At 39.5% G+C, this 21,658-nt stretch overlaps 1 protein-coding gene across 5 annotated transcripts in view; it reads left to right on the top strand.

Moving 5' to 3' along the window:
• The window catches only part of TP63 (tumor protein p63), a 228,537-nt gene that overhangs the window by 138,750 nt on the left and 68,129 nt on the right, over positions 1-21,658 (top strand). For all 5 annotated transcript variants that reach the window (XM_078453137.2, XM_078453136.2, XM_078453135.2 and 2 more), the window contains one exon: positions 6,689-6,943. In XM_078453137.2, the coding sequence (XP_078309263.1) occupies positions 6,689-6,943 (255 nt within the window). The remainder of the gene's footprint in view (positions 1-6,688; positions 6,944-21,658) is intronic.

Below are 21,658 nucleotides of genomic sequence, written 5' to 3'. Positions count from 1 at the left end.
TGGCTGAAGTTGGACGCTTAACCGACTGCGCCACCCAGGCGCCCCTAGGCTGAGTTTTAACCTCAACATGGTCCACCACCTGGATTTGCAAATGCTGTTGTCCAGTGTTTTTCGGCATCGCTGTCCACCTGATCAGCCAACTGTGTAGTTATTCATCTCACCTGAGGTTGTCTGGCATTGGCTTTTAGGGAGCTCTTTCCTGAGTTACGGAATCTCGGGCCTCAAAGGAATCTCGGCACTTTGTGTCAGACCATAAAGCATTCTAGTAAACTCTCTGCCTGCTGCCAGAAGTTCCTGTGCGCTTAGGTGCTTTATTCTTACAGGCTGTTTATTGTAAGGTATGAGTACACTTTACCTCGAAGCATGTGCTTTGGGGGATCATTTGGAAGATAAAAGAAGCTAAATATTTTACAAGGAACAAAATCTGGTCTTGAGAAAAATCAGATGCTGAATATATTCTTAAGGTTGAAAGATGGTACTTCAACTTGACGTTGTTATACAAATATCTTCTTGGCCACAAATGGAGCATTTTAACTCAGTTGTGTTCAATTCTAGCATAAAACAAGCCATCATTCTTTCAGGTGAGGCAGGCAATAGAAAACTAAAAAATGACAAGCATTTCTCCCTACGGCAGTGCTTGTTGAAAAGTCACCATCCTGCTGATATTTGGGGATGAAGTATAGCACTGTCTACTAGAGCATATTCGAATGAATGCTTTGTAAAGCCAGGGTCACAAGGAAAACTGCTTTCTTTTCCCAGGAGGGGCTTTAGAATGTTCACGAGAGCTCCTTCAGGAAACCCAAGATGAAAGGTTTAATCAGCTGAGGAAAGTGTATGCATGCTGCTGATTTCTAGGCTTGGCTTGGTAAATCTGGATAAATAAAAAAGCAGGTTATCTCATGTTTTGAAAGTAATCTCATGGCACTTTAATATAGCTTTGTGGAGGAGTGTGGTCATCCATCAGAATGCTTTTATGTTTGATCATGAGATTCAGTCTCCTTGTAGGAAACTAAGGTCCAGGTGGTTCATGTACCTTGCACAGAGTTTTCAGCACATTAGTGGCAGTGTTGGGACTTAGATCCCACATCACCAAGTCTAGGTTCCAAGTTCTGTTCCATTACTAGGATCCATTCAGGAATGGTAAGTCCTAAAGAGGATTCAATTCCCTTCCCTAGCCTTGTCTAATAATCAGTCAAAGATTATAAGTATAATTTCTTCCAAATGAAATTTGGGCAACTTGTTTCCTGTGACAAGGAAACATTTAAAAATTTGTTTAATGTTTACTTATTTTTGAGAGACAGAGAGAGAGAGAAAACGAGTCGGGGTGGGGCAGAGAGAAAAGGAGACAAAATCCAAAGCAGGCTCCAGGCTCTGAGCTGTCAGCACAGAGCCCGATGTGGGGCTTGAACCCATGAGCCGTGAGATCATGACCTGAGCTGAAGTCAGAGGCTTAACTGACTGAGCCATCCAAGCACTCCTAAATGGAAGTAAATTAATTTCGATTACATATCCTGACAGCAACCTCTCCTATTCCTGATTTGGCTTTAATTCCTTTTCTTCTTATTTTTTGAATTAACCTCTTGCCATAGACTGTTAGCTCTTGTTGCCATGCTGCCATAAATTAGCTATTACGGATGGTAATGTCTAGTAAATAGAACTTATAACATGTCTCTTATAAATTGGAGGAGAAAGTTTTCAGAAACACAAATTATATCTAAGTCCCTCTTTCCATTGCACTGGTCAAATGACTTGATGGGGATCCTTTTTTTTTTTTTTTTTTGATGCTAAATTCTTTTTTTTTTTTAATTTTTTTTAACGTTTATTTATTTTTGAGACAGAGAGAGACAGAGCATGAACGGGGGAGGGGCAGAGAGAGAGGGAGACACAGAATAGGAAGCAGGCTCCAGGCTCTGAGCCATTAGCCCAGAGCCCGATGCGGGGCTCGAACTCACGGACCACGAAATCGTGACCTGAGCTGAAGTCGGACGCTTAACCGACTGAGCCCCCCAGGAGCCCCGATGCTAAATTCTTTTATATTAAAGTACTTATTACATTGTCAACCCAGGTATTCAATATTGAGTTTTATTTACAGTGATATATACTGACACAGTATTGCTGAGCAGATAAGAAGAAAATTTAGGTTCATATTATGTTCAGAGTTTAAGATCATTTAACAGTGTAACCCAGGGGGGAAAAAATAGATGAAACTAAATAGGGATTGCATTTATAGGGCACTCTTACAGCAGTGTCCACTCAGGGAAAAAAAAAATCTAATCTTCTGTATTATAATTCTAATAATCCATCCAAATTGAAGTTTAGTGAAGAAACAAATCAGAGCCTATAGATGGCTATGAGAATGTGAAGGGTGTAAGAGAGGAGAAAAACAAGAAAATACGTTTATCTGTATTTGGTAATACTACTTATCTAAACTTACTCTTTCCTAATGGTAAAAGCAAGCAGTTTAAGATTCAGCCCCTGGGTATCCCTACACTGATCATGACAGCTCCGTGTTTCAGAACACCCCCAATTTGTTCTGTGATTACCAGGAGTATAAGTCTCTGTGACCAAGGTGTGTTTCATCCTTTCTGCGGTCAGATCAACTAGTGTGTGATGAAACTGAATATATTCCAGTTACAGATGCTGGTAAAAAACCTAGGGTCCAGGTGGTGAGTCTTCTGTTTCAAAGTTATTTTATAGGAAATGATGCATCTGTTTGAATTCAGAGGAAATCAGTTGTTTTACTTTATCAGTCTTACAGTAGACTTCAGACAAGTTGTGTTCATTTTGCCTTTCAGGTTTTGTAGAAACAAGGCTGTCTCCTCTTTCAGACATGATAGGGTAGATATGTGACATTTTTATTCATTCATTCATGCATGCATGCATTCATTCATTCATCGAGTGTCTACAGAATATATTAAGTTTATTTCAAAATCAAGATGCCTCATGGTTTAGAAAGGGACAATCTAGTTTCTATTTCATTTCAAATATGCTAATAGTTTTTATTACATTAGAACACATGGGACATAGACGACCCCATACAGTTCTTCTAAGGGCAGCTTTTTGACTGATGTGCAAGTGCCATGTTCTAACTTTTCACACTCTTTTACTGGTCACTGTAAATAGGCATTACATGAACATCCAAGAATAACACAAGATCCCCACCCCCTATATTCATGGAATTATAGTAAAGAAGGGGCACAGGCATTGCTCCATTCATCCCATCAGCTTCACTTTGGTGGAAAATAAGGTATAAATATTGTTCTCATTAACCTGGTACAGAGCTAGCTTCATGGGCATACAAGGTATGTAGTAGCAAGGGGTGCTGTGCTTTGTTTAATGCTCTGCTATCACCATTTTTTTAATGTTTATTTTTTTAAATGTTTATTTATTTTTTTATTTTATTTTGAGAGAGAGAGACAGAGAGGGAATGGGGCGGGGGTCGGGGGGGGGGGTGCAGAGAGAAAGAGAATACCAAGCAGTCTTGGGACTGACAGTGGGGCTTGAACTCAGGAACCATGAGATTGTGACCTGAGCTGAAATTAAGAGTCAGACTCCTAACCAACTGAGCTAGCCAGGTGCATCACCATTTTGAAACTTAATAATTTATGAACAAGAGGGCCTGTATTTTCATTTTGCACTGAGTCATGCAAATTATTTTGCTGATCTGGCCTATGGAGGACTTGTTCTTCTCGGCAATGTTGATCTGCCCCTCAGCCTCCAATGCTGCTCTGTCCACATGTCCACTCTCTTGTCAAATCAAAGAGGCAAATAAGAAACTTCTCTCGTTGTTGTTAACTAAATGCTTTTTAAATTAACTTCAAAAGGACTGTTTCCCATGGCAGGCTTATGACATCGATTTTTAATAAAGTTAAGCAAAGTATCCAAGCAGATTTCCTTTCATGGAATTCTTTGGGTTTGTTCTTGTTTGTATTTTCAGCTAATTAATTTAAAGTTAGTAGTGCTGATTTTGTACTTTAGATTTTTTTTAAGACAATTGAGTATACTACTTGGTTATGTTTCTTTAAAGTAACATTTAAGAAAGGTTTGCACTGAAATGTGTTTTTCCATTTTTATCTTGGATAGTGAGAGGCTCTTTGTCTAAACCTGAGAATTCCAGCTTTATGATGCATAAAGAAACCTAGGCAGTGGAGGCACACTCTGTTGTTATTAAGTAAAATTTTTCACCTAAACTGATTGGAATTAAAAATGATGGCATTTAAAAGCCCAGCCATCAGCACCCACAGTGCTGTTAATGACTGGGAATAAGGCTTCTGTTTCTTTAGAACCACCCATTATGTTCAGCCTCACCGCAGTCCCAGGGGTCTCCTAGGTGCCTCTGAAGTGAATGCATTTTCCCTTTCTCTTAAGTCCTTAGCGAAGTGCTGAGTGTTTGCTCACTGGCTTTTAAAGCTGGTCCCAAAACTTTTCTCTTTACATATATCAAAAAAAAAAAAGAGTTTTCAAAGGGCTATGTTTCTTTGTTCTCATCCAAGCCCACAATTAGCTGAAGTTCCAATTCTGCATAGCTGGAAGGAGGAGGGAAGGGTGGCTCAACAGGCATTTTACTGCCTGTGAGAAAGTGCTCGGCCCAGTTTCTTTGTCCTTTATGTCAGGGCCCGCCGCTTCCCTAATTGTACTGCTGTAGGGAAGCACGTGCCTCTGGGAGCATTATCTGATTCCTCCCGGACGTTCAGGAGGGCTTTGCATGCTGACCCTTAACTTGAACACAAATAATATCTTTTCAATCCCATTCCTCCTCTGCTGCTGCAGGCTTGGATACCTGGGGACTTTGAATTCAGCCTGGGGGTGGGGGGGGGGTGGACGCTTTGTGGGGCCTCGGGGGTGGGGTTTTATTTTCTTCCCTCCTCATCTCACCTGCAGTCCTGCCTCACCTGTCAAGAGGGGAGAGCTGAAGATGGAAAGAAGGAGGGGGGGATAGGAGCTGCCGAAGTCAGAGGGGAGAGGAGGCAAGACAAACAGCTGCTCTTGTCAGCATGGGGATAAGTGTCAAGAGATTAATAGTTATTTGAAGAGCAAATGGGGACGTGGCATTCGGCAGTGGAATGTGAAAGTATAAATGTAATGGAATGGGCATGCGGCCTTTAACATTTAGACAGATGCTCTCTGGACTGAAGGGAATGGCAGAGCTCTTCGCTTCTCCCCCCGCCATGTGAAATACCAAAAGTTTGGTTAAATAATTTAGTTTCATTAACATTTTTGTCAAGTGTCTATTGCTTTTGTAAGTTTGTTCTTCTCCATCATTTTACTGGGGCTAGGACTCTCAGAGTTCTTTTTCCAGGGAGAAGCCAGTCTCCTCGGTGCCCACGAGGCTGTTTTTTCTCTTCTTGCTTTTGCTTGGTTTCCCCTTCACTCCCTTGAAGAAACAATGAGATTAACCTGTACAAGCAAACCTGTCCCATACAGTGGTTGCCCCTTCTGGAAATGTGTCCAGTTTGACTCAAGTTTAGGAATGACTTGAATTATCTCCTCAGGCTGACAGGTGTGATGGTGCTGGGCAGGGCCCTAGACTCAGAGTCAGAAGATTTGGTTTCATAATTCCCACTCTTTGCTTATTAGCTGATGCTTGAGCAAATCACTCCCCCTCTCCGATAGTAATACATTTTTTTTTTTTTTGCGGATTAAATGAAAAGTTAATCCATTCTTTCCGTACATGCAGATTTAATGAAAAGTTAATTCATTCTTTCCATATACCATGCACAGAATGCCTACTGTAACCATTTGCACAGAAGGCATAAGACATCAGGCAGCAGAGTTACCCGAACTAATGTGCGCCTCAATTACATCAAATATAGAATGTTTATTATAACTAAGTGATATTTCTCTTACACATGTTCTACTCTGGCAAAGAACAAACTGCTGCAAAGAAAATGAAAGAACAGAGGAAAAATTAGGCTGTGTTTGGATGATATACTAGCATGTTACTTTTAAAAGCATATAGGTGACTCACCCTTACCTTGCTACCGATGCTTCACCAGTCTTGACGAACTGAGACCTTGGTCGGGGGTTGGGGGGCACTCTTGGTACCCTGGGACAGAATTTAGATAATAAGACTACAAGGAAATTTGGAGAACATCTGCTTTTGTTCCATCTGCAGCAATTTGATGCGCACATCCCTTTTATAACTTATCTATCCAGTGATCATTCTCATTCTGAATAACATGGCGGAGGGGGGGGGTAGTAGCACGTGGTATTCATTTATTTTAAAGATATTCTATACACCTACTAAACACTGGACATTTCTGCCCAGTTTGTTAATGAGCACGTATTCCATATTTTCTTTAATTCAAATATAGTTGCCACACAATGTTACATTCGTTCCTGGGGTACAATATGGTAATGTCAAGTCTATACCCTATGCTATGCCTACCACACATGCAGCCACCGTCTGTCACCATACAATGCTACCTCAGTATCGTTGTATATATTCTACTTTTAGTTGCTCTTCAGGAGACCACAGTCTCCCAAGGCTGCACCCTTACAAGGCACGCACAGGCCTCAGACTTCCCTTGCTGTTTCCGTGTATCGTAAATCGGTCCCTTTACTTGAAATATGAAGTTTCATAGACCCACGGTGGATTTCTGGACAACGCATGCACCAAATGACGCCTTTTCGGAGCAATGATGGGCAGCTGAAATGGCTAACTCTGGGGTTTCTGGGTGTCCTGCAGCCACAGTACACGAACCTGGGGCTCCTGAACAGCATGGACCAGCAGATTCAGAACGGCTCCTCGTCCACCAGCCCCTACAACACAGACCATGCGCAGAACAGCGTCACGGCACCGTCGCCCTACGCGCAGCCCAGCTCCACCTTCGATGCCCTGTCGCCTTCCCCCGCCATCCCTTCCAACACCGACTACCCGGGCCCGCACAGCTTCGACGTGTCTTTCCAGCAGTCTAGCACCGCCAAGTCGGCCACCTGGACGGTAAGAGCCCCGGGCACCTGTGTGCCCTTAAACCTGACCCCTGCCTCCAAGGGTGGTCTTCATTGCTCCCTCCTCCCCCCCAGGGACTTCTCAACTCTGTCAAGGCTTAGAGATTCATTTCACAGTTTCTCCCTGTCCTCCAAGGACATTTTGGTTTTGACTATTTAACACTGAACCAGAGAAAGAAAAAGTGCCATTGAGTGGGCAAAGCCCTGCTCTGGGAACCAAAGTCCTGTGTTCTGGCTGGCACGTAGTATTTTCAGCGAATCTGTTCTCCCCCCTCCCGGCTGTCAGGGGTCCTTGGTGTAAAAGTTTTTGGAAAGCTATAAAGCAGTATGCCAACAAGAAATATCATAGTCGTAGGATGCGTATTTGCATTTATCAGAATGTAGGATAGTTACCAGTCTCCTTATTTTAAAGAAGTAAATGCCATATTAATATGTGGTTAAAAAATAAAATCACAGGCATGGGGTAATAAGAAATATAAATTTCACTTATTAAGGAAGGGCTAAATTTGTTTATACGTGTAGGTTCTATAACACGAATCGTAACTTATTGATACAAATAGATTTATCACCTTTATAATTTTTCCCCCAAAGACGCTTCTAAAACTGTACATCAGAGTCCTGAATTAGTCCAAAGACATTATGATTAAAAATGTTGAAAAAAAGAACTTTACATATGTAACTTTTCCAAGAAAATATGGAGATATTTTCAAAAATTAAAAAGGTACAAGAATGTTTATTCTATTTCAAAGTTCATATTGTAATGTATTATAAATAAGGTTTGTATATAAGGGAGGAGATGGACAAGGCTGGTTTTAATTGCTTGATCAAAGAATGGCCAATGCCAAAGTGGCATGCATGTTTTTCAAACAACTTAATATTTGCATGGATTCTAAAAGCACTTCCAAATATCATCCTCTTATTGAAAAGTAGCTTTAGAATTGTTTTAACAGGTTTTTTTTTCCTCTTTGGCAAATAGCTTTCTTTGGAAAGTGTTTTACTTCTATATTATAGCATCTAGTTCACTGTTGCTTTAATCCAGCTGTATATGGTTCATAAAACAATCTACATTTATAAGACTACATCCCAATGTAATTTCACATGTGTTCCCTCATTTTGTCTTCACTTCTTTGAGAGCTAAGTAGGATGAGCTGTATACTTCCCATTTCACTAGTAAGGAAAGCTAAGAATGTGGAGGTTAAATGACATCCCTAAACGGACAGAGGCTTTTGTGTAACAGGACCTATTTCTGATTCTGACCTGCCCCACTGGATTGTGTTCTTTCTTTCTTTTTCGTTTTTTCTAATTAAAATTTTTTTCAATGTTTATTCATTTTTTGAGAGAGAGAGAGAGAGAGAGAGAGAGAGACCGAGTGTGAGTCAGGGAGGGGCAGAGAGACAGGGAGACACAGAATCTGAAGCAGGCTCCAGGCTCTGAGCTGTTAGCACAGAGCCTGACTCGGGACTTAACCTCAGGAACCCTGAGATTGTGACTTGAGCTGAAGTTGGACACTTAACTGACTGAGCCACCCAGGTACCCCTCTTTCTTTCTTTTTCTACCGTTCCACATAAGGATGTTCAACACTTGCCTAAAATTTTATTTTAGTGCTTTTCTTTCATGATTGGAGAAGCGGTTCTGTCATGGTTCATATTTCAAACATAAAGTCTAACTATGAGCCTACAATTTGATCTTTTTTCCATGTGTTACTCACCAACTGTGTTATAATCATGAGTGTCTTTTATATTAATAATCCTGGAGGTGGACACTAAAGGTGAGTAAACTTAGAGTTCATAAGCCTTAATAAATATTGGTTGATCAATCTAAGTAATACTTTGCTGAAGATCTGCCCGACTAACCATTTTATAAGTGGAGCATAATGTGCTTTAGAATAGGGGTTGCCGATTGGGTGTTCATAATCCCTGATCTCCAAGGCTAACAGTTTTTTGTTTGCATACCCAGGCCAAGCTCTGCTGTGTTAGGAATAAGCACATCTGAAGGGCTGATGGGCATATGGAGACCACTTAATGATTGCTCACTTCCCTTCTAAAATGGTTTAAGAACCATGGTGATAGATCTTGTTGCAAGTGGAACATTAAATCAGCCACCCTTCGCCTCCTGTATCACCTCCCATACAGAAGTCTTAAGGTTTATTTTTTTTAGATTCAACACAATTCTGAAACATCAAAGCCCTTCTCTAGGACAAGTAAATTGTCACACACACACACACACACGCACACACACGCACACACACACACAAGGTTGGGGATGTATGCCTAAGTGGCAGGTTAAAAAGAAAATAAAATGTCTTGTGGAGTATACTGGTAAAATTTCCTTAGGTGGGACAACAGTGAGGTCTGTACCCTGAATAAAGGGGTAGGCACTGCTGTTAGGGGAAAGGTCACTCTTTTGGGGGGCAGAAAACCTGGATTCTAGACATGATCATCTTTGTGACTTTAGCCAAGTCACTTGGTCTTTCTTGTGTTCGATCTGTGTCTCTGATGAGGAAAAAGAGGAGTCTGGTAAAATTTGTTTTCTTTTCTTCTGGTGTGCTAGTGTTAATAATCAACATAGGACACTTCTAGAAGGACTTAGGTTCTTATTAGGTGTTTTGCCTGCCATTTAATGAGTGGCCTGGGTTAAGCTGTTTTGCCTTTCTTGGATCTTGGTTCATTTGTCTACAGTCTGCCCTATAGATTTTACAGAACCATATAGAATTTTACAGGTTGTATAGAACAGGTTGAATTAGATGTCCATTCTCCCCTACTGGTGTAGCGTGTGGTGTCTAGAGTTTTCCTAAGTAGTACTTTCTTGTTCATCATCAGTTTTATTTTAGGCCCAGTTGCATTTCTTCTAAATTTAGGACACTTGAACCCTTATCTGAGTAGCAGTTGAAATCACTTGAAAAGACCTCAGATCTATCCACAGACACCAGTATCTTGTACATAGCAGCATCTGAGTCTCTAAGCCAAATTATATATCCTCGTTCTTATACATCGACCTCACTTTTGTTTGTTTGTTTGTTTTTCAAACATCATTTATTTATTTTGAGGGCGGGGGAGAGAGAGAGAGCGAGAGAGAGCATGAGTGTGCAGGGGAGGGACAGAGAATGAGGGGGGGGAGAGAGAGAGAGAGAATCCCAAACAGACCAAGCACTGTCAGCATGACGGCAGAGCTATCATGAGCCGTGAGATCCTGATCTGAGCCAAAACCAAGAGTCAGACGCTTAAAGGTCTGAGCCACCCAGGTGCCCCCATAGACCTCACATTTTAAAAAGTATTGTCCCATACATTTATTTTGGTTGAGCCTCACAACTGAGGCTGTTAGCCCCACTTTTATAAATGAGGAAACTTAGAGAAGTCAAGGTTCCAAGGCTTATCACCTGTCGAGGAGGGAAAGGAACCCAGGACCCCTCACTCCCAGTTCAAGTCTGTCTGCCATCCTGTCTAGACTGTCTTTCCCCCTGATTGATAGAAGGAGACATACAGGGACACACAGGCCCTGTGTAGTATGGTGCTAAAGACCAAGTGATGGAGGGTATTTTATTTTATTTTATTTTATTTTATTTTATTATTTTTTTAATATGAAATTTATTGTCAAATTGGTTTCCATACAACATCCATTGTTCATCCCAAAAGGTGGATGGAGGGTTTTTTAAATGTCCTATTACACAACACCTATTTCTTAGGCATATGTGCATTTTAAAGCAACTTTTCAAAATAAAACACTATAATTTAAAACCGTGCACAAATGGGAAGCAGCAGAAGCAGCTGTCATTAGGAAGAGCCACACTTACTACATGGTATTCTGGTAATTCTGTAATAAAAACTGTTTAGTACCATTTTATCACTTGTCATTGTCCTTTTGTGTTTTCTCTTTTCATTCTGATTTTACGCATAATTACTGCCAAAACACAATTAATACATTTAAAGTGTATATGCATATTTCCTTTGCTTTCTCTATTTTTTATTTTTTTAATGTTTATTTATTTTTGAGAGAGAAACAGAGACAGAATGTGAATGGGGAAGGAGCGGAGAGAGAGGGAGACACAGAATCCGAAGCAGGCTCCAGGCTCTGAGCTGTCAGCACAGAGCCCGATCCAGGGCTCAAACTCACGAACTGGGAGATCATGACCTGAGCCAAAGCCGGACACTTAACCAACTGAGCCACCAAAGCACCCCTCTATTTTTTACATAACAAATACAGTTGTGTGTCCAGTTCCATAAAAATATGGTATTTATTTTAAACTTCTTCCGGGGCGCCTGGGTGGCTCAGTCGGTTAAGCGTCCGACTTCGGCTCAGGTCATGATCTCGCGGTCCGTGAGTTCGAGCCCCGCGTCGGGCTCTGTGCTGACAGCTCAGAGCCTGGAGCCTGTTTCAGATTCTGTGTCTCCCTCTCTCTGACCCTCCCCCGTTCATGCTCTGTCTCTCTCTGTCTCAAAAATAAACGTTAAAAAAAATTTTTTTTAAAATAAACTTCTTCCAGTGAAATAAAATGAAGTGTGATAACATTTTCCATATTCTCTGTTTCACAGACACACACACACACACATTCAAACCCAAGCAGTACTGAATTCAGGATTTACTTTCAGACTCTTTGCTTATTTCTACAATATAATTGCTACTGCTAAGAGAGGCCTACCACTTATTGTATTAAGGTGCTACTCCAGTATTATAGCTAGGAATCATTAGCTATAAGACAGTTGACAGAATGGTGTTTTAGAAATGGCAGGAAACTTAGATACAGATTTCAATTCTGAAATTTCCTAGCAGCATAAGCGACCTGCCCAAAGAATCCAATCTCTTTAAAACTCGCTTTTTCATGTCTGCAAGTGGCCATGTTAATACATCCTTTGTTATGAGAATTGCATGATCTGTCTAGAGCACTGATCAGCGCCTGACTGGCCATAGGCATATAAATGTTTATGAGTCTGAATTTTGATCCCTTTGTTTCATGAGCTTATTACAGTTTTGTGAAGGTTCACTCGTACAACAAGTAATAATTTGAAAGGACGCAGAGCAGAATGTTTCTACTTTTCTTGCTTTCCTTAGTGCTTTCAGGCATGCATACATACTCTAGCCCCAAGGGACTGTGATACTATCCACTATCCAAATATATGAATAGATGCTAGAGAATGATTACAGGCCGCCCCATACGCAGACTTCTGCAGGGTGGCTGTGCTATTTTCCTATGCCTGCCCAAGCCAATGCAGCCTCCTTGCCTGCACAAGGCAGGACCCTCTCCATATTTTAAGAACCTGTTGACTTCAGCATTTATTTTTCATTGTTAATCTGCCACTTCATTTATGGGGATGCCTTTTGTAGTCACCATGGTAAATAAAACACAACAGTGGATTTCACTTATCAAAGAGTCAACATATTGATTTGCGATGGCAGAGTACTGGGAGCCTACACGCCCGCCAGTGGGGGACTTTCAACAAATTGGGGCAAATCCATATAACGAATTACTCTGGGGCCATTAGAAAGAATCATATGTACTGACCTGGAATGCTTTTGGAGTTGGTGGGGAGGCAGAGATCAGCTTTCTGTGGCACCTACCTGAGAACCGAGAGGTCTGATCAGAACACCACTTCTGGGGGCAGAGTGTTTTCTTTCCCTGGACTCCAGTGACCAGGCCTCTTTGTGAATATAGGTCAGTCTGTCTCGATTATAAGCCTCGCACACCTTCCTCAGTTTGAGAGCTGTTTTCTCATAACCCATGGCACACAGTATTATCTGTGTGCAAACACTGTGAAAACCTCAGGTTAGTGTTTTCTGTTGTGCTTAGTCTGAGGTAATGACCTGGCCTTTGGACACACAGTCATTTTTGCTCTTGTGACTTTCTCCCTTCACAGATTTCAAGGTCTTAGAGGTCAGGCATCCTGACCTGGTGCCCAGCACACTGTCCAGCATACAGTAGGCCCTTAATAAATATTACGAGACTCTGTTTTCTCTTCATGGTTAAAGGAAGCAATTATACTTCCAAGCAGTATCCCTCAGTTCTGACCTTGATTGTTAACTGTCTGTAAATTTGATGCTTTCTCCCTCCACCCATGATTTATAGAGAGCATTCTTCCTTTGCCTCTCCTAATCATGCCAGCCTCATGTCCTGTTCAGAGCTTTGAAGAATCTGACTTGAGCAAGTGGAGAGATTAGGGAGGTGGCATTTGAAAGGGGAACAGCCAGTTCCCCGGAGAGTTTCATTGATCCCAGCATATCAGTCTTGCAAAGCTCTCTCCCCTTGGCTTCACAGGCGAGCTGAGATGCATGCCTGTGGCCCACCCTCCCTGTCATCAGGTTACCTGTAATGTAAGACTTCCAGAATAAGGCTGCCAGCTCTGCAGAAATCTAATGCAAGCCAGCCCATTGCGTGGCCCTCTGGAATCTTGGGACTCTTAAGAATAGCCCATCAAAGGACATGATGTACAGACACACTTTTTCATGGTGAATATGATTTATCAACTTCTTTTCACAAAGGAAACACTTTGGTCTTCAAAGTTTGAGCTTTAATTGGGACTTGAGCTGATCTCATAATTGAGTGGGTGTTAGACTTTATTGCTGAGGGATCGAAGTCAGTAGACTGGCTCCCACCAGTGTTACATTTGTTACCCATAACAAGGTTATTTTCACTTCTTGACATAGCTGTCCTGCAAATCTCCTTTTTGTGCCTCTCTCTCATGATGAGGAAAATAATAACATTGATCATATTCACCTGCTCTGCAGCTCTTCCTTAGTTTACCAAGTATTGAGGAAGACTCTCCTAAATAAAGAACTTGAAGATTCTTGGTGATGGTTTGTGTGTCATACTCAACCCTAGATTGGATTTAAAAATGAGTTTCCATTACAAGACATGCTGCAGGGGTATTGTCCCGAGTGCAGAGCAGAGTCACTTAATCAGCATGCTTGCCCTAATTTGTTTAGACTGACTCTAGATCAATGTATTTGTGATAAGCCAGTTTCACCTAATCTAATGTTTATGCCCCTCCCACACTATTCTGAGAGATTTGTTGAACACACTATAGTTTTTATTTAAAAATGAAAATTTTGGCATTGACTTATTATATCTAATATGAGAACTAACCACTAATTAAAAAGAAATAACTAGCAAATTTAAATAAAGCTAGCATTTCTTTTTCTATGACAGTTTCCTTTTTTTTTTTCTTTTTGTCCTTCCCTTCTTCCTCTTTCTCCTCCTTCTTTTCCTCCTTTACTGTGTTACCATTAGTCGTGGTCAGTTTCTCTTTTGGTTTTTGGGACTCGAGGGGCGCCTGGGTGACTCAGTCGGTTGAGCGTCTGATTCTTGATTTCTGCTCAGGTCACGATCTCACAGTTTGTGGGTTTCAGCCCCAGGGCCTGCTCTGTGCTGACAGCGTGGAGCCTGCTTGGGATTCTCCCTCCGTCCCTCTGTCTTCTCTGCCTCTTTCTCTCTCAAAATAAATAAATAAACTTAAAAAAATAAGATAAAATAAAAAAGAATGGGAATCCGATCATCAGGCCCTTTTGTTTAACATATCATTTGGACTAGAAATGGAGTACCTCAGAGATGGTATACCAAAATATCAGCCGGGATCAGATGATGAGAACAGGGATGGCAGCACATACAGTGGGAAGTGCTTTGCAACCCCAGCCTGTTGTCATGCGGGAAAGCCCATCTGGTGTTGGAAGAATGGTTTTTCAAGAACAGCTGGAAACCTGGGTTTGCATGTAATATCTCCAGATCTTTAAATGACAGTAATGATTTTATTTTTTTAAAAATTTATAAACCACTATAGACCAAAGAAAACAATAGATATGCTGAATGTTATCCTTGCAATATATTAAACAGTGACCAGGGAAGATGATGTGGAGTTTAAATAATATAACTGGAAACTAAAGCAAGCAAGGGAAAGATTACTAGTAAACATGTTTCACTCAGAAGTAAATAATTCTCTATCCCTTTAAAAACCTGTATAGGTTAATCCCTTTGTACAATAAACTAAGCCACACGTTGTCATGGCAGAATTTTCTGTGTTTTTCATGCAATAAATGACTTTCACCTTCTCATAAAATAAAATTAAAATTTTAGTTTATAAAAAAAAATAATAGTATGTATTTTTGGTTTCTCATCTAAGGAAAAACTTATTGTTTGGCTTTTGTTTTTATCATTAGAGAATTCATGGAACTCTATAACTTAACTCTCCAAAATTGGCCAAAATTGTAATCCTAAAACGGCAGTGAGATTTAAAGAGTTCCACATCAATTTTCTCAACTCACTAACTGGTAGCTTATTTTTAACTGGCACATAGAGAGTGTGCCAGAACAAAAATCATGAGGTATAAACCGGGAATAATGTCATACAAAATTTTTAATGACTCAGAAGAAATGCAGTATATCGTTAAACTTGACAAAGATCCCTTAAAATCAGCCAGAATGGTGTGTGCATTTACTGAGGGAATGTTGCACTTGGTGCCTTCTCATATATAAGTTCTGCTTCTTCTCCCACTTGTATCCCCAATATCAGCCATTTCCGTAGTGTGACCAAGTCATGCAATGGTTCCCGCCCCCTCTAATGGAGAAAGGAACATGTATTTTTCTCAGGAAAGGGGTTTAGCAATCAGCTCTCGTGTCATGAGTAAAAGCAACTGTGTGTAAAATAAATCCTTGTAGTTTTCTATCAACAGCAATTACTACATCTACTCAGGTCACCAGAACTGGAAGGTGACTTGAGATAACATAGCTTTATGCCCATCCATTTCCAATTTTTTAAGATTAAAGGAGAGTTTATTGTAAGGGAAAAATCTTAGACTCTTTGAAGCCCTGCAGACATTCTGTAGACATGGAATGGCTTTTAAAACAAGGGGTCCTGTAATTAAACACACGGAGGTCTAAAGGTAATGATCTTAGCAGCAGTCTCTTCTGTGGTTTTTAATAATGATGATGGCCCCATCATCAGGCTCCCCTCAGGTGAAATTTAAAAGAAAATCTGATAGTAGCCAGAGATGCTAGATCTCATTTATTGTGAGGTAAATCAGGGAAAGATTCTCACTTTACAAATAGAATGAACATTCTCATTCCACGTTGAATCTATAATGAAAGCTCATGATTTCTTAGTGGAAACAAAAAATTAAAAACCAGTATAATATGCTACCTTGTTAATGTATTACCAAGGTCTGAAGACTTGGAATGTAATTTCTAATTGTGATATGAGGAATAGTGAATTTTGAGGTTCATCAAACAGTGGTTCCTTCATGGGCTAACCATTCAGTTTTTATTTCTACTTTTTATGCTGTTTAAACAATATCATCTGCTGAGTCTTGGGGAAAAATAGAATGAAGACGAGTACTCCATTTCAAAGTACATTTCTTTTTATTTGAATGGTTTCCAAGTTACGTTAGATAGGAAGAACAATGATTACTTAGCTTAAGGGTTCTCATTTGAATCTGAGAAGTCATCTGACAGGTGAAGAAGAGTGTGACCCATGAGGTAGAACACAGGACTCAGAGGGAGACTTTTGGGTACTAACAAGCATTGTGATCCGGGGACCTTGTTTTGTCCCTGCCCATCTGTTCAATGGGTCTTATGGTATTTACTTGGCAGTATTGTCGTGAGGTCTCATTAAAGTTCATGAAACTCTTTGGAACCTGAGAGATCAAGTTCTCAAAACATGATATGTTATCTTATCCTGGATTTTTGTTTTTTGATGTACCTGCTTGAATGCTTACAGTTTCATCAGTTTTCCATTTATAAGCAAGGATGGATGAAACAGTATAGATATATCAATCCCTAGAAATAAAAGTGGGATGAAAATATACTCTCTAAATAATATATGCATGTATATATGTAGTTTTTTATAATATAAAATAATTTCTTCTTAAAACATTTAATTTGATCCTGCAACTGTTAATCAGTTACTTTTTTTCTTAGTGTTTGTATTGGTAACATTTTAGCAGAACCAATAAAAAGGTTTTAAATTATGATTTATTTTATGTGGTCAGCAAAAGAAAAAAATACTCTCTTTTTCTTAAAAATACAAAAATAAATATTAATGTTTATATAAATACAAATATGTTACTCTAGTTGAGTAACAAAGGAATTAACTTACAATAATTATAATTTGGACTTGAAAGATATTTCTTCCTTCTCTCTCCCTTGCTTCCTTACTTTTCCTTCTTCCCTGTGTTAAGACTTTTTTTTTTCCTTATTATTTTGTTTTCTTGGGAAAGCAAATCTCATTTCCCCATAAGAACAATATTGTTACTATAGATTGTATCTCTGACCAAGGACTTATAATCAAGTAAGTCATAGATATGATTAACTGTATGTCATAAAAGCAAAATTCTGACTACCACGAGCCACTGTAATAGTTTAAAAGAGCAAAATACTTCTCATAATCCTATAAAATTTGCTTAAATATCTTGAATGACTTGTATATTAAGTTTACTTATAAATTTTTTAAGTTATTTTATGAATTGATTTATCTAAAACTGGTATGCTATTATAATAACCATTTTAACTAACTTTTCGATGCCAGAATTTTATTGGATTTGATGTATAGGAATCTGAGACACCTGTGTTTCTCAAAATTTTCGCTAGGAAAATTAGAACGGATATTTAAAAAACATCTTCCCGTTGCCAAGATTCTATTCAAAAAAGAATTCTGTGGTGTAGACCATTCTTTAGTTTCAGGGTTTGAATGAATTTTTAAAGGTATTGAAGATTTTTCTTGTAAAGAAAAAAAAAAAGAAAAAACTGGATCTTATTGAATTTGAAAGTCTACTTTGTGTTTACTATCATGACTGTCACCACAATCTCTAAAGCAGAGCTGTCTTGAGAAGATAAAATGTCCCTAAAAGTAAGTATTTATGAGAAAGGTTCTGAGTGCTAATGGACAGAGTTCTGTTCCTTTGCCTGAATGTTTGATCATGGAGTCTTTGAGGACACAAGTTGCACGTTAGATCCAGGATTTGGTACTTACTTTTAAATACTATCTCTTTGGGGCATCTGGGTGGCTCAGTCAGTTGAGGGTGTGACCCTTGGTTTTGGCTCAGGTCATGATTCCAGGGTCGTGGGATCGAGCCCCATGGTGTGCTCCACGTTGAGCATGGAGCCTGCTTAACATTCTCTCTCTCTCTCTCTCTCTCTCTCTCTCTCTCTCTCTGTTTCTCTCTCTCCCTTTGCCCCTCTCCCCCTCTCTTAAAAAAAAAAAAAAATTCTCTCCCTCTGTTCCTCTACCCGGGTTGTGATCTCTCTCTCTCTAAAATTAAAAACAAACAGACAAACAAATAAATACATAAATAAATGCTGTTGGTTCAAATTTATCACCTACACTCACTCTTTTAACCTTTCCATAATAAACCATATAATTTGTCGGTTAGACCTCTGGGGAATGGTGTTTGATAATTAGATAAAACAGATTGATCAACAGGTACCTTAGAAAGTGTTTTCATAATAGAAATTTGGAATAAGTTTTTTTTTAATATTTCCACAGAATAGATGTGTAGAATAGATGTGTATCCTAATATGATAATTAAGAAGTTCTTCTTAATTAAGAGGTTATAGATAAATAACCTCTTTCTCCTTTGTTTATTCTCATGCCTAGAATGTATTGAAATTATACAAGTATAAATCAATGCACACTCTTTTAAAATGATTTAGTTTAACTTTATTCCCTTTGAGTTTAGAAAGGCGCTTGACAGGGGTGCCTGGGTGGCTCAGTCGGTTAAGTGTCCCACTTCAGCTCAGGTCATGATCTCATAGTCCGTGAGTTTATTTTGAGAGAGAGAGGGAGAGAGAGGGAGCATGGGGGAGGGGCAGAGAGAGTACAAGAGAGAGAATCCCAAGTAGGCTCCATGCTCAGTGCAGTGTTTGATCTCACAACCGTGAGATCATAACCTGAGCCAAAATCAAGAGTTGGACACATAATTGATTAAGTCACCCAGGCCCCCCCAGAAAGGCATATTTTACAGGTATTTATATTTTACATCTGACAGTCATCACATAATTTAACAAGCAGTAACTCATCTGTGCCCTTTTTTGCTGTAAAAGCTACAATGGCAAGTGATGGGGCACTCGAGGTCTAGGGAAAAGAAGATGTCTCACTTAGCAGAACCAGAAGGAGATGTAGACTTCTTCCAGTCTAGTTTCCTACTCAAGAAGCATTCAATAGGTAGCTATTTGCAGAAGTTTCTGTAATGTATTCATAGTTTTAAATCGATTTCTTGCCTAGTGACCCATGGTTTTCTGTTATCGTGCTTCTCTTCACAGGGTGGTATAGACATATGTGTAAAAATTATGCTGAGAAACTTTTTGTTACATTTTTATGTTTATTTTATACCACCTCCTTTCAGCCTCTACCCACGTGTACTTGGATACTTTGGGATTAGAAGCAGGGAGGGGAAAGGCTAATCAAAAGGAAGAAGAGGAGAGAGGGGAAGGGAGAATAGTTTGTTAGAAAATGCCAGGTGAGTTCTTCTGTAAAAGTATAACGTGCACACTTAAAGTTTTTTGTTGAATATTTTCTAAGATGCTTTTATGGTATATTTTCATTATACAGATTTCCAAAATGAGGAGAAAGCCAAATCAATTGAAATTGAATGTTGAAATTCAGTCTAAAATCTTGGCTTCCTTGACGAATGCATTCTATGTAATCTCCTGGATGTTGCTTCAAAGTATAGTAACTTACCCCTTATTTCCTTCTGTGTTCTTGTTAGGAAAGTTGAACTCTTTGAGGAAAGGAGAGGAAAGGGGACTTCTTATTTTCTTTTACCTAGCAAGTCTTGTTCCTCTTTGAGAAATATGCATTTTATATCAAATGGTAGCTGGTCTTCATCAATGAACATGGTAAATATGTCATTCCACATACTTCCCTAAATGCTTTGAAATTTCCGGGAAGGAAGGTATCCATAATAACCTGCTGGTATTTTAGTGAAGTAAAGACAAGCAATACGATTTTAATTTTTTTTTTTATGTTTTATTTATTTTTGAGACAGAGAGAGACAGAGCATGAGAAGGGGAGGGGCAGAGAGAGGGAGACACAGAATCCAAAGCAGGCTCCAGGCTCCGAGCTGTCCACACAGAGTCCGATGCGTGTCTGGAACTCACGAGCCGCGAGATCATGACCTGAGCCAAGGTCATGACCTGAGCCGAGGGCGGACGCTTAACCTACTGAGCCACCCAGGCGCCGTCGAGCAATACGATTTTAAATCCCCTTTTCTGTGTGTAGTAGTGATTGTTTGACTTCGGTAACTGTGAGGCTTAACTTTTTAGTTACTGCCACAATGTAACCGAAGCAATATCTTAATGTAGATGCATTTTTTAAAATTTTATATGTTCTTTCTACATGTTAGAAATATTCTTTTATTGTAATTACTTTTGAATTATATTATAATTATAATTATAAATTATAATTACTTTATTATAATTACTTTTGAATATATAAGCTTTCCTTCCCACTGTCTCAGAATACAACTTAACTTCACAAAGCTTAGATTTGAACTTGACTTTCATAGTGTCTGCTTTTGAGGGTCCTAGTGTGTATCCACATACACAAAGACAGGGTCAGAGCTGCTTAGGTATCTTTTGTCACCCATCTCAGTAGTGGGTCAGTTGTGCTCACCACATGGATAAAGCTTCAAGACAAAATAAATTAGAAGTGGAATGGATTGGAATGGATATATTTTGCCTGGGTACTGCCCATGCTGTTATGTGAGCAGTGTGAGAGGTTACATCCTTCTAAAACTTGCTTACCAACATTCCCAAATTAACAGGTTTTCTTTTTTAAAATGGTTTGAAAATTTGTTTTGAAGTTGTCATTTGGACATATGGTTGTGGGGCATAGATTAGCTCCTAATTTATTACCTTCTGAATTTGGTTGACATCAGAATTTTAGACTTCAGAAACAGAAACTGTAATACTTCCAAACATTTAAACAGAATAGGGGGATTATCTCTTTTCTGTAAATTCCCAATTTAAGATGAAAATGTGCTACCAACTGCTACCTTACAATGAGATATGATATGGCACATATAATCCTATAATATACGGAAGATGCTTACAGAGTATCATTTTCAGTTATCGGACGGTGACAAGCACTATGACCATCCTGGTAGATATCCAGCACATCTTTGCCTCTTCCTGAAAACAAGGACTGTGGCTCCTTTGTTAAAGTGAGGACAAACTGGTACCGAAGGAGGCAGGGTGCTTGCTTGAGTGGAAAGTATTCAGTCTCTCTAAGTAGATAGACCTGGAGTTGAATTCTGCCTCCCTCCATCTGTATGGCCTTGGGCAAGACACTATGCCTAAGGCGGTTTCTTCATCCTTATAATGGGAATAATAGATCTTTTAGGTAGCATTTTATTAATAGGATTAAATATACTGAATGCAAAGTACCTAACACTGTGACTAGTCACTGGTGATTTTTAATTGCATGGGTCGTAATTGGATAATTAGGATTAGAATATAGACTAAGCTGCTCGCCACACTCATGGATTCCTTGGGAACTGTAATAGGGAATCCTCTCTAGGGGTACCTCTATCTCCTGGTGCGTAGCTTTATACCTTGTGGTGGAAGTGATATTGAAACAGTACTTTAAAACTTTTATCACAGTTAGGAGCAGAGAAAAATGAATCTCTACCTTGGGCATCCTGAGGGTATAATCTAAGTTGGTCCTGATTCTTAGAAGACATATACTTTCTGGGTTTTTGTTTTGTTTTGTTTCTGTGAAATATTTCATTAT

This window comes from Panthera onca, chromosome C2, assembly GCF_046562875.1.
Source record: "Panthera onca isolate mPanOnc1 chromosome C2, mPanOnc1 haplotype 2, whole genome shotgun sequence".
Classification (NCBI taxonomy): Eukaryota; Metazoa; Chordata; class Mammalia; order Carnivora; family Felidae; genus Panthera; species Panthera onca.
Note: the sequence above shows the minus strand (reverse complement) of the source record. Positions and strands in the feature narration are given on the sequence as shown.